General features: G+C 35.0%; 2 protein-coding genes and 1 long non-coding RNA gene across 4 annotated transcripts; 1 reads left to right on the forward strand and 2 right to left on the reverse strand.

Annotated features, from left to right (window-relative positions):
* Positions 1-738: 738 nt before the first annotated feature.
* LOC114191650 lies at positions 739-6,249 on the reverse strand. 2 transcript variants are annotated; one of them, XR_003605991.1, is made up of 6 exons: positions 6,148-6,249; positions 4,814-4,972; positions 4,033-4,162; positions 1,910-1,993; positions 1,799-1,829; positions 739-1,079 (listed from the first exon to the last, which is right to left on the reverse strand). It is a non-coding gene; the product is annotated as an uncharacterized LOC114191650 (long non-coding RNA). The 2 variants fall into 2 exon arrangements; XR_003605990.1 differs by lacking the exons at positions 739-1,079; positions 1,799-1,829; positions 1,910-1,993 and having other exon boundaries at positions 3,824-4,162.
* On the forward strand, positions 4,454-7,874 carry LOC114191648 (probable serine/threonine-protein kinase PBL7). Its single transcript, XM_028080954.1, has 6 exons — positions 4,454-4,968; positions 5,252-5,499; positions 6,241-6,626; positions 6,904-7,033; positions 7,189-7,278; positions 7,399-7,874. Exons 1-6 carry the CDS (start codon positions 4,665-4,667, stop codon positions 7,570-7,572), a joined length of 1,332 nt encoding a protein of 443 aa, XP_027936755.1. The 5' UTR covers positions 4,454-4,664; the 3' UTR covers positions 7,573-7,874.
* A 1,069-nt stretch (positions 7,875-8,943) lies between these two features.
* Positions 8,944-12,502, reverse strand: LOC114191649 (DNA excision repair protein ERCC-1). Its single transcript, XM_028080955.1, has 9 exons — positions 12,234-12,502; positions 12,002-12,137; positions 11,718-11,821; positions 11,180-11,279; positions 10,958-11,034; positions 10,399-10,498; positions 10,175-10,246; positions 10,012-10,080; positions 8,944-9,872 (listed from the first exon to the last, which is right to left on the reverse strand). The coding sequence occupies exons 1-9, from the start codon at positions 12,449-12,451 to the stop codon at positions 9,558-9,560; spliced, it is 1,191 nt and encodes a 396-aa protein (XP_027936756.1). The 5' UTR covers positions 12,452-12,502; the 3' UTR covers positions 8,944-9,557.
* Positions 12,503-13,724: the final 1,222 nt, after the last annotated feature.

Consider the following 13,724-nt stretch of genomic DNA (forward strand, 5'->3'; position numbering starts at 1 on the left):
TAAGAACTTTATGGGTATCCGACCGGATCTAAATTTATATTTTAATATTTAAAAATTTAAAAATATAGTTTAAATTTCAAATTTTATTTTTAATATTATTCTATTTATTAAAATTTAGTAGTAAGTTATATAGAATTATAATTCATTATAACAATCATTATTAAAATTGAAAATGTGATTTTTTTTAATTAAAGATTCAAAATAGAAGAAATTTTTTTATTAAAAATATTTAACTAAATATAAATTTGCAATCCAGAAAATCTAACTTATTTAACTTGCAATCTAGAAGATCTAACTGATTTAACTTATGATTTGAACAATTTAAATTTAAATAATTTAATAATTTGAATGGTCGAATATAAATTTTAAAATATTAAATTTATGTATACTTAATTGGTCAGGTCAATTCGAATCTGATCCAAGACCGATACTTACCTCTAAAATTTGATAATCTAAATGAATATTTAGTGAGTAGTTTTTTTTTTTTTTGTGGTTGGGAGGTCTTGTGCATCCATAGGCCCATGACTGGAGCCCAAGGACTTAGTAAATATAGTGTTGAAGTAGTTGCTCTCTTACAACTTTTTTAAGTATTGAACTAGGATCTTGTGGATAAAAAACTATGGTTGAAATTTGTCATAGAAGATATCAGATTCTTTAACAGTAATCAGTATGTACTTTATTTGTATAAAATGGTAGCTAAAAAAGTTACTCTTTATATCAGATAAGGTTTTGCATGCGATCTTTTTCTTTCTTCAGGCTATGAAAAATCAATTGTAACAAATTTCTGAATTGTTTGTAGTTTGAAACATCATTCCGAATCCTTAACATTGTTATGATAGTTGAGGTTTTTGACGATGTTTGATGAGATTGTGTTGACAAGTTGTGATGAATTATGAGTTTGGATGTTGTCTCTTTTGCATAATCTATCTTCAATCTTGTCTCTCACTGTCCTATGTGTACTCTCCAATTCACGACTGTTAGCTGTCACGCCAATCATATTTCATGTCTTCTTCCTTTGCAACAAAATCTTTGGCTCAATGTTGCAGGCTGCATGTGTTTAGAGACCAAGCTGCGTATCACTGCCAAATAATATTATCACAACCTGCCAAACCCTAGGAGACTAAGATTTTACTATAAATCTCTCAAGTCACCAACAAAATCATAATATTTTGTGCCAACTCATTCTTCATAGTTTAAGGTTAGTTACGATGGTTAAAACAGGGGATTTTTTTTTATCATTTATTGTCTTTTTAAATTGAAATAAGTTGCTTCTTATAATATGTGAGTGAGAAGATGAATAGTTAGTGTACATGTTGAGAAATTTGTGTATATGTCTACTAAAAAACAAAATTTTGGGATTCGTTTTGTAGTGCGTGAATTTGTTGAGAGTATTTATAGAAGATAATATATTTTGATCTACCTCTAATCCACCAATTCAATCATTTATATTTATAGATTATCATATCACATCACATTACTAAAAAAATCAAAATAAATAATTAAATAGTGATTAAAATAATAAATTAAAAGTGAATAAAAAAAATGGATCAAAATATCATTATTTTTTAGAAATTCTTACTAAACCAAATTTCAATCTCCATTAAATTAACTTTTAAAATATGCTAAAGCTGAAGTTTCTAATGTCAATAGTTTACATTTTAGCTTAGTTAATTATGTAATAATTATAATAAGTTACTTCTGCTGTTTATCTTCGCGTGTAATTTTAATTGAAAGTGAAACTTTAACTTTGTGTGTACTTTGGGTCCAAAAGTAATACTTTGATCAGATGAGAACGTACCTGTATTCAGTTTGCGTGGCCCCACGACAACCTTCAAATTGGAAGAACACAAATAAAAAAAAGCGGGAAAGAACAAAAAGGAGAGACAATCCGACCAATAATGGGTCTTACTGGTACATCAACTGGGCCAGAGAGATTATGGGCCCAATTATCTGGGCTTCTATTCACATACTCAACGAACCACATTTCCCCACCCTGCTCAAGAATTAAATTAATTAAATTCACAAACCATTTATTCTAATTTAACATCACTTTATAAGCATTTCAGAGTTCAGTGAAGTCTTTTCATAATTCTGAATTAATTTTTCTTACCATTAGAAAATTTTCACAAGTTAAAAATAATTTACCCTACCAACGGACTTGGATGTAGTAAAAAGGACTGATTCTCTACGGTATCTACATTTATAGTATTCAACTGTGATTTGAGCATGATTACCTCTTATGAAGGGTATGTGTTTTATGGATTTATGTATAGATGAAAAATTGGTTGATGTCTATTTAACGAGTTAAAAATTAGGAGAGTTTGCACTAATAGATGTTTTATCAATCTCATCAATTGACTCTTTACTTGTGCTCAATGATTAGGAGTTATCTATGATAGGCATTTTGCATATTTCTTTCATAATCTCTTCACTCACATTTTAGATTGGAAAGGTTTTAAGATGGGAAAGGTGTGTCTTTAATAATTTTTTCTCCACGGAGATGATTTAATAATATAAATTTTGCCTCCTACAAGTTTTAAAGTAGAGATCACAACATAGATCCTTCAAATGGTAATCATGCATAAATACATAGATTAACACCATAATTCTTCCAAGACAAAATTTCATTAAGAAATTTTTTTAAGAAAAGATTACTTTTTAGGCACATCTTCCAAAAAATTAATCATTTAAATAATAAAAATTGAGAGTTATCAATCTCAATGAAAAATGGAGTCTGAAATGCAGGACACTAAGAACTAATAACACGAAATGATGGTTGTCAACAATGACTTTGTAAAAATCACCAAAGGCAAGAGCAATTCACATAGATTTAGTGGCTATATGTTCGATGCTTGCTTTAGAGGAAGAAGAAAAAGAAAGGGTCTTCTTAAAAGCTTTGTTGTGAAATTACTCTGTTTACATGAGACTTTAGGTCAAAAGAGGATATGTTGGTCTTAATTAAGTATTCAGAATAATCTTATACCGAGTAATATGAAGAAAAAAAAAGGTAAGAAACTAGTACTAAGAGCTTAAGAGCTTGAGTAATAATTTGAGAATTGTTAGATGTATTACCTACTATTAAGTAATATATTTTCAAATGTTATTCAAGATTAAAGTCTTTCTTAATCCATCTTTCTTAGTAGAAAAATATCACCAATGATATGCATGTGACTTCGTTTATAAAGATTAGAGAGAAAATTAAAAAATTAGAAACAAAAAAATATATATTCTTCACAATATAAAATTGACTCCTACACAATTTTGAAAGAAGTTTTCAATTAAAGAACTTGTATAAAATAATTTGTGAATAGTGGCATTTATATGTATAGAAAAGGTTTTTTTTTTTTTTTATGAAATGTGATATTAAGTTGATTGAGTGGAATAGTACCTGTGGGAAAAGGGTTTAATTTGATGTAGTGTTGGTATTTATTTAGTGGAGGGTAGATAAGTGTAATGTTGTGGTAAGAGGAAACGTGTTGATTAGTTGTGGGTTTGTAGCAAATGTTATTTGGTGAGATGGAAAAGAAGGTAGGTCATTAGCAAATGTGTTTAAGTTTCAGAGAATGTTTCCCCTTCTGGTCTTTTGACGACTCCACTTTTTGCACAACACAAAGGCATGTGATTGGGATCCATATGATTGCCAATCTTCCGTAACAATCCATGTGGGGGCTTCTTCTTTCCACTCCATACAATTTACCTTTTTTAAAAGGTTTAACTGGGAAAAAATGTTGCTATTTCACTCCAACATCTCCCTTAAATGGGAAAAAATAACTAATAGAAAAATGGTTTAATTAAAACAAATAAATGGATAGAAAGAAGAAAACTCAAGCCAAAATGTACAAAATCAGGTCCTCAGAACAAGCAGGGGGCAGAGAGCAAAGGTAAAATAGCATATTTCAGCTACTCATTTAGATTATTAGCTAAATGCAGCAAATGTGTTTGTCATTTTGTCCCCTTCTTTAGTTAGCCTTCAAGCCAAATGAAAAAACTAAACCATACAAAATGATGCATGATGGAAGTGGTTTACTGAACCTTGAATTCAGGGATGTTGAGTTATGCAGGTGGTAATTGGATTGTTGTTATTGGCAGAAAGTCACCTTACAAACTCACCCTCTTGCTCCATTCTTAACAGTGGTGGAACTGGTTGACCGGTGACCACTTCCTGCAGCAAAAGCAGATATAAATTGACTGATCAGCCAGCCAAAAGCATAATTATCTCTTTTGGTTTCTATTTCCAAAGAAGACTAAGAAAAAGATACGCTACAAATGCATTCTTGTTGTAGTAAAACAGAATGTGTATGATATAGAATTAGGGAATTATTAGAGAGCGCGAGAGTGAATGATTGTGCAAAAGCTTCCGAGATTTTCTTATGCAAAGAAAAAGACAATTCTTCAGAAAATAACAGAAGAAGAGACAAAGGAAGTACACCAAAACCACTTAATTAAATATTCACGAGATGGTGGCTTGCCCTCCTAGGAAAGGAGGCTTAAAACTAGCAAAATGCTTGCAACCCTCATTCTTTTGTTTATTACTGTAAACAAAATCCATTTCGGCATTCCCCACTCTCCCCCATCCTCTTTTATTTCCTGCCTTCCAATCTCAAACTTCTTTCTCACCCCAAACACACAACCCATTTACTTTTTTTTTCTCTCTATTGTCAGTCATGGAAGTTAATACTACAGCCACCGTACCTGCAGGGCCACCAGCTAAGAACCACTCTTTCACACAGCACCGCTCACATTCAGAAAGACATAGACATAGCCACGGCCATTTCCCCACCAAAACCATTCTCATTACCATCTCATTGGTTACCTTAGTTACGGTCCTGTTTGTCATTTTTGTGGTCCTATTCTTGATCCGTCGCCAAAAATCTTCCACCAAAAGTGGCAGTTGCAAAGAAGACAGCACAGAGCTTCATGACACAAGCAGCAGGCTCATTACTTCATCAACCTTGAATTCTAGCCCAGGTAACTAGTTGCCACATCACATGCTATCAGTTAGTTGCAAATAGTATCTTGAATACTAATTAGTGAAGCAAACAACTACCATAACTATATGGAAACTTAGAAGAGTTAATTTGCTAGCAATTACAACTGCACAACTTTCCAGACTGCAGATGATCATATAAATTTGTCTCTTGCGTATCATTAATTCAATAGTTGTTCTTAACATTAATTCAACTAGTCTTTGAGGGGTGAGGCTTTAAAATTCAGAAGCTAATCCATAAATGCTTGGAGACATTTATTGTAGAAGTGAAGAGTGGGTGTCTTCACGGGGGAAATTTGAGCAGGACCCCAGCATCTACATTTCGAGGAGTCCAAGTGTTCACATATAGGGAACTAGAAATTGCTACAGATGGATTCAGTGAAAGAAATGTGATTGGTGGTAATGGAGGACATGGCTTGATGTATAGAGGAGTTCTAAGTGATGGCACTTTGGCAGCAATTAAGTTGCTTCGCAGTGAGGGTAAGCAAGGGGAGCGTGCCTTCAGAATAGAGGTGAGTCAGTATGCTTCATTTAATGAGTTAATATATCCTCTTCTCTTTAGCACGCAAAGATTTAATTATTTCTTGTTGTTACTTGCACCCTCTCTCTCTCCCAATGTCTCCTTTCCTTGTATTAGATCCAGTTTGTTCAGAGACTTTGTTTTTGTCTTTTGTTAAGCTCAAACGTGTATTGCTTGCCTAACAAAGTTTGTAAGTAGTAACGAAATGTTTACATTAATGTGAAAGGAATTTTACAAACTATCACGTGACAACCTTAATATCCTACTAGCAGATTATTTATGCCTTCATGGTTTGACACTTGACTCTAGCAATTAGGGATATAAATTATTCTTAGGTTTTCTATATATAATATCTTAAATTTTTAACCTTTCTGCATCTTCTAACCTAGAAGATTTTGTAAACTGTGAAAACATGTCAAAGATTAAAAAAATCATTCACAAAATTAAAATAAGTTATAAATATTCAAGTCATTTGAATTATGCACTTCTATTGAATCAAAATATTAATAAAAGTTATTCATAGGTCATTAAAATACAGACAATAAGACATTTCCTGTCAGCGATTATCCTTTTAAAAGAAATCTCTGGCGTTTTGCAACCAAATTTGGGACCATGAAAATTGGAATGAACATTCATTTACCTTTCTATCAGTCCATCCCACTTGCCAACTCATATTGTGAGCTTTATTCAAATCCAGCACATGGGTGTGAAGACTAAATGACATTTATTGCAGGTCGATCTCCTAAGTCGCTTGCACTCTCCATATTTGGTGGAGTTACTTGGCTATTGCGCTGACCAACACCACAGGTTATTGATTTTTGAATACATGCCCGATGGTACACTTCACCACCATCTTCACTCCCCCAACGATCAAACTCAACCGTTGGATTGGTGGGCCCGGATGAGGATAGCCCTTGATTGTGCCAGGGCACTGGAATTCCTTCATGAACATGCAGTCTCTCCTGTGATCCACAGAGACTTCAAGACTAACAATGTTCTGCTGGATCAAAATTTCCGTGCCAAGGTGTCTGATTTTGGATTGGCTAAGATGGGATCAGAGAAGAGGAACGGTCAGGTTTCCACCCGTGTGTTGGGGACCACTGGATATCTGGCACCAGAGTGAGTATTATGAGTGCCCCATTTCATCTGTCATTTGGAACCGCCCTGCCTTATCTTCATCCCCACCCAATCCCATACATAACCTACAACGTTAAAAAAAGAACCATGCACATGGTCACAGTCAAGTCCTTATCAAGCAGGCTGTGATTTTCAATTTTATGTATGATACATGACATATAAAAAATTTATACTGCACACCATTCATGATATATTTACAGCTTCTTTCATAAATTATTGCGTAAATTTAATTCGTCCCTTGAATTTGGGCATGATGTAGGTATGCCACGGGTAAGCTTACCACAAAGTCAGATGTTTACAGCTATGGTGTGGTTCTTCTCGAACTCCTCACGGGACGTGTGCCTGTTGATATCAAGCGGGCCCCGGGAGAACATGTCCTTGTCTCTTGGGTTAGTAAATAGCACCCTGCATTTTGAATAGAATAAAATTGATTATGCAACTTTTGTTTAAAGAAAATCAAAGGAGAAAAAAACAGAGTTGAGATTTAAGTTTCTAGTATTGTCAAATATTAATTTTGTAACATAAGATATTATGCATTCACCAGGCTCTTCCACGGTTGACAAACAGAGAAAAGGTGATTGAAATGGTTGACCCAGCTCTACGCGGACAGTACTCTAAGAAGGATTTAATTCAGGTCAATTTTTCGTTTAGTCATAGTTATTCTCTCACCCTCATGTCTGTCACTTTTGTCTTGGACTAACCATACTTTTCCTATCAAGTAACATTTGCTTTCTGTTTCTATGGGATTTTGCAGATAGCTGCCATTGCAGCAATGTGCATACAGCCAGAAGCTGATTACAGGCCGCTCATGACAGATGTTGTACAATCACTGATACCACTTGTTAAGAACCCATCCTCCCTTAGTTCTAGTTCCCTACGATTTCAGAAACAAACCACAAAGAGCAGAAGCAGCCTAGAAATAAACTAACATTCGTGTTAGACTAAACTAGCCCTTGGACAAACATTAGGCCCCAAAACACGAGCAATATCACACACAATGGGGGGCACCACCGAATTGGCAAACCCTCATCTCTACAGCCTTCAATAGCGGAGAAGAGAGGATGGAAGAAAATGCAAACAGAAAGACGATCATGGAACTTGTAGTTCTAGATTTTGCTTTTATCATTTTATGATCTGTATTTTTTAGATTGTCTTTGTCATGAGAAACTTGCAAAGATACAAGGTAAGAAAATAAGAGGAATGTGAACTTTCTAATAATTACGTCGCTAATATGAACAGAACATTTCTCCTGCAATATGATGAAACTTAATATTCAAGAGTATCGTTTCCTGTAAATTCTTAAATCCCGTAACTCACCTCGTAGAAACAAACTTAGTGACATACCTAAAATCAGACTGGATCATCTTTGGCCAACGGAAAACGACCTTAAATATAGAGCTCCCCCTCTTAGAGACTGACAAGGAGATCGTGGAATTTAGCTTCTTTCTACCTGGCAATTGGCAAAGAGCTGAATTTTAGGCGGTGCAATATGAGACAAATATATTAAAAGCTAATTCACTTTTAGTATAAGGAGAAATACCAACATGCAGACGTGACGGACATAATGGAATAATGCTGACCTGTTTTAACTTGCATGACTGGTGTCTGACTTAAAGCAAGGATTCCCCACAAAGCATGTAGCACAACAAGGAACCCCGCTTGTCATATCAATGGACATTTCCTGATAAAAAAGATCAGTAAAATGATTGCGACAGTATTTGTAACCCGGACTTGGAGAACTAGAAGTCCTTTATAACTGTCTGTCGCATATTCCTTCATTCTCCATTAAACAATAAAATGACTTTTCTAGCGCCCTCTTGACAATGTCAAAAATTACAGAATCCAAATCATGAGCAGAAAATAACTAGGATCTAGATCATAGGTTCCGAAGTGGGGTTATAACTTGCTTGGGTGAATCTATCTGATTTACTTTTCTGATTTTATTTAATTCTGTTTCGTGTACCTGTTACTTTTATGTGATACACCAGCTAGTGTTATGTCACTGATGTATATATACATTATGTACCCTCTATCTTAAAATATAGTAACATATAATGAAATATCAAAATACTTTTCAGATTATATTTTGCTTATGGTACTCAATATTAAACATAACACAATTTTTAACATATTATTTTCTAAGTAAAAGTCAGGTAGACATTATGATATTACTATTGCATCCGGTAGTAAAGTTGAAAACTTCGAGCACCATCCAGAAATATGCACCACTCGTAAATTCTAAACCTGAACCCCAACACTACCCTAAAATGGTGGCAAGGCAAGATCCAAAGATAAATAATGCAGTAGACAAAAGAAGAGCTTGATAGGCACTAATTCAGAAAATAGGTTACAACTGATTGAAACATGAAACAACAAATCCAAAGTGGTCTCAGAATCAAGAAAATAAGTTAGACATAACGTACAAAGTACCTCTTAAATGGGTAAAAACTTATCTCAACAACCGAAAATCAGATCTTCCCTCTATTTGTTGTTATACCCTAAAGTGGTTTCAGAAATAGGCTACATCTTGTACAAACATTGGACAAAAAAATCCCTAAATGGTTTGAGACTTTAGAATAGAAGGTAGACACAATGTACAAAAGTGAGAATATCTCTTAAACAGGGAAAACTCATCTCAACACCGAAAATCCAATCTTCCCACGGATTTTTTTCTCCTCCTTCCCATTTGAGTAAAGACTCCTAACCTCCTACAAGTTCAGCTGCCATATTATAACAGTTACCTCTTCACTTGTTACAAGTGTTTCCCCCATTACCGTCCCAAAAGAATCTCCATGGCTTCACATGCATAGACATAATAACTGAAGCCTCTAAATATCATAAGATTACGCTCAAGGGTAAATTATTGAACAACCAGTGAAAAACATCATGGTGATTTTATATTTCAGTTTCTGATTATTTGAAAGCATCTGATTCTCCTTTTTCCTCCACTTGTGAAGTTTCTTTCCTCTTTCCAACTCTATCGGAGTACTTGGCAAAAGCTGCAGAAAGGGCAGACTTGACAGTAACTTCGGGTTCTTTCTTCCTACGTTTGCTCACATCGTCTACATCATCTTGTTTGTCTTCAATCAAGGAGGAAGATTCAGTATTGTTCCTGATCGATGAGCCTGGACTAGCTGGCTCATTTTGAACAGAAGTATCTGGAAAGGCCTGCCAGCTTGAGTCCACCCGTTTGAAAGGTTCATGAAAGGCGTCAAACAAGCGCTTGACCTGTCATTGGGAAGATTCAGATTTTGTTGGTTAATATAAGTGAGCAAAATGGCTCAAGATCATGCACCAATGCTACAAAAAATGGGCAAGTGCAAATCAATTGCCCTTTGCAATTTCACTATTGGTAACATTAATATACCTTGCGCTCTCCTATGCCAGGGCAACGAGCTAGATCTTCCATAGATGCACCCATAATGTTAGAAAGAGACTGAAAAGACAAGAAAATAGCTTGATGAAAGTGCTTTCGTGAATTAGATCACTCTACGTGTGTCTCTGCGTGCACTAAAAGCCAGCATACGTACCCCAAATGTGGTACCAAGGGTGACAACATCAGTCTTGTTAACATGCCGTACTGTTGTAAGGGCATGTGTTAGCTACAGTTGAAAATAAAATAGCTTCAGCACAATTGGTGGCCATGCATCGAATGTAATCAATTTACGAAAAGCATCCTTTATAATTTACTTTTGAAATTATTAAATAAAACCCATAAAAATTAGCAAACATAAAAGAAGAAATATAACCATACCCGTGATAGATAATCTGTATCCATTTGGCCTTGAATAATGTCTGCAGGCTTGTTTTCATAAACTTTTATGGTCTCCAAGTACCGGCCACATTCCTCCAGACTATAACAACAGTACAATGGAATCACATAAAACCGATTAGACAGGTAAGAGAAGGGAAATCTTGGCAGATGCTACTACAGATATTGAAACTCACATGCATGTTGATGCTACATTAATCTCAAGCTCCTTTATATGGAAGAAATTCTGCTAAACCAAAAGCTCGGAAAGAAACTACGATAAGCATTTCTCCTTCCAAGGTGTATGTATTAATTGAGTCACAAAAAAAACAGTTGGAAAATAGATAGTGACATTAACATGCTTCATTAAGTTGCAACAACCAACTTTTTTCCTTAACAATAAATTTTGATTGCATGTTAAATTTTCTACTCAGTTTGATAACAAGTTCACAAGAGTGTAGTAGATAACAGCAGCAGACTCGTGCTCCTAACAGTAAAGAAAAAAAAATTATATCTTCAGTATGCATACTTCACAAGCAGTTAAAAGTAAAGTCAATTGCACCTCCATCCACATAGGAGCGTACAGTCGTGAAGCAAAGCTGTTTTTGTAACTTCAAGTAGAGGCTTTATTACATCTTCCTGCAATCAACAAGAAAACAACAGAGAAATGTCACTTCCTCTGTATAGATAGCAAAACAGGTATAGTTAATTATAAATTTCTAGGTAGATCACTGGAAAACATAAACTAAAATAGATGGTATAGAAGTTTGAATGAGTGCCTGACCACATCAACATGGCATAAAACCACTCGAAGCTTGAAATTCTTCTGCAACTCCCTAATTCTATAATACAAGTAGTCTGGATGCAGAAGATGATACCGAAGACTGCATTAAATCATCCAACTAAGTTAAGTTGATGCAAAAAAATAGAACTATAATGAACCCAACTAGTAAAGGAGGAACAACATGTAAGATATTGAAGTGACCATGGATAGGTAACAAGGAATCTAGAATAAAAGCAAGCCCACAAGGATAAACTATATAACATGGTCAATACACTGAATTGAATAATAAATATTTTTTCCAGTCATGAAAACATGCAATTATCCCACGAAACGCCACAGTAAAACTAATAGAGCATGCATCAGGATATCCAGTGTCGATTGACGCTTTGATATGCATTTTCAACGACTGATATTTTCCAGAAAACTTAGAAGAATCACTGTGTATTGGCGTTGAAACTGACGAGAGCAAGTGCGCAACAAACAAACTCTAGAACATCTAAGTTCAGAAGAGAAACTTAATAAGAAAAGAGAAAATAACCTGAGATAGAGAGCACAGGAGCTTTGGCCAAGCATGTAGTCACAAACAACATCGGCAAACGCCCATCTAACGTTCCTAATGTGTTTGAGCAAGGGGTTTCCCTTCTGCAAAACGGAAAAGAAAATTCACTTCGTGACACTAATTAATAATACAAGAAACACGTTGACAAAATAATCACCTAAGATTATGCACGAGAAAAAAACAATATGAGAATTGAATTAGAATGCGCTAAAATCATAGCGATTGTCGTACTTTTACGATAACAATTTTAAAAGGCATTCAACCTGTCTGTGGCTCACAAGAATTGAAGTGCGATTTTGAGAGGCCTGAGAGGAGGGTAATTTTGATGAAGATGCAGCAGCAGCAGTAGCGGGAGACGGTGTCGAGGTTGAAGATGGAGCATCCGATTGAGCAGTTTCCCTAATAAACAAAAGAATTAACAGAAGGAACAAAATATTAACCGTTATGGCGATAATGAGTAAAGAATTAGGATGCAGAAATTAGAAGCGTGTATACCTGGGTTGTGGAGGAGGTGGTGGAGGAGGAGCGTAGAACTCAGAGGATTTGACGAAGGCGAAAGCTTGGGAAAAGGATTGGGAGGGAAGGAAGAGAGATGGTGGAGTCGACTTTGCCTGTGAACTTTCTACTACTTCCTGATAAGAAGGTATTCTTATCACCACTGAACTCTTCTTCTGCTTTCCATCACTGTTTTTCTCTTCTTCCTCCTTCTGCATCTTTCTACTTTCTCCGCTTGCGCCTTCAATTCGCGCGAACTTCCTCCAACTTGTTTTTCACGGTCCTCTTCACGTGCGAGTGTCAACTGGACTTGGGCTTGGGCTTGGGCTTGGGCAAGCCTCATTGCAATGTTCGGGTTCATTCTTCTTTTACCAATTGAACCGTGGGAAAATCAAAATTTCACCAATATCCAGACGTACATACAATTTGAAATTTTTCGTAATTATGGAGACATGGGAAGAAACCATGAGGGTGTTAAGAGAAAGAGCCTAGATTGGGCCTTTTAAAAAGCAATGTTCTTCTCAGGACCGTACAAAGACCATGAAAAAAAAAGTCTGTGGCAAAACATTATTATTGATGGAGTATGTCTCACTACAGTTTTGTTCTTAAAAAATATCTAAAATGTTAGAAAGAAGAAAATATTTAAACTATCTTAGACCTTGATTTTTAAATGATGTGAGATTATTAGACTGTCTTTAACCTAGAAGGATTGTGTAGCCATAACAAATACGGATGACAAAGTGGACCGGTCCGATTCGTTTAGGCTCGTCCTGCACTTGGCATACAAAATGCAAGTCGAGTTGACCCGTTCCACATTAAAAATGCAGGCTGAAAAGTCTAATCCACTCATATAAGTTTTGGCCTACGAGTCGGCCTACTTTTTTATTTATTTATTATTTAAAAAATTATGATAAAGCTTTTAATATTTAACAAATTGAAAAACTTTAAAGAGTTCACAAAATTAAAGAAAAGTTTTGGAAAGTTAAATGATAAATTGATAATTTAATATTTTCATTATATTCATCCTCAAACTTTGATGTACACAATTCAAATTTTAACACATTTAAAAATAAATAATACTATAACACTCACATTTTCTACTCGTACCAAAATTTGAAATGTTCATACAGAAATTTAAAAAAAAAAAATCGATATATATTTGCCTCACAATTTTTTTTTTACGAATCTGTGAACCGACCCATCGACTCAGGTCCACGTTGTCCCCCTGCTGACAAATTTGATGTTGAGGAAATGTTAGTATCAACACAGAAAGAGATTAAAGTTTGGTGAAGATGTTCACGTTATCCCAAGGAGTGAGTTGGTGGGTATTGAAAGATAGGTGGGTGGATACTGTGGCGTATGTAATTAAGGATTTGTGGGTGAAAAGGGTAGAAAGTAGTTGAAAACTGAGAGAGAAATTGAAAAAGTGATAACAAAACTCAGTCACGCAACGTGCCTACTCCGTCCAATTAATTTCTCTACTTTAAGGCC

This window comes from Vigna unguiculata, chromosome 7 (genome assembly GCF_004118075.2).
Source record: "Vigna unguiculata cultivar IT97K-499-35 chromosome 7, ASM411807v1, whole genome shotgun sequence".
Classification (NCBI taxonomy): Eukaryota; Viridiplantae; Streptophyta; class Magnoliopsida; order Fabales; family Fabaceae; genus Vigna; species Vigna unguiculata.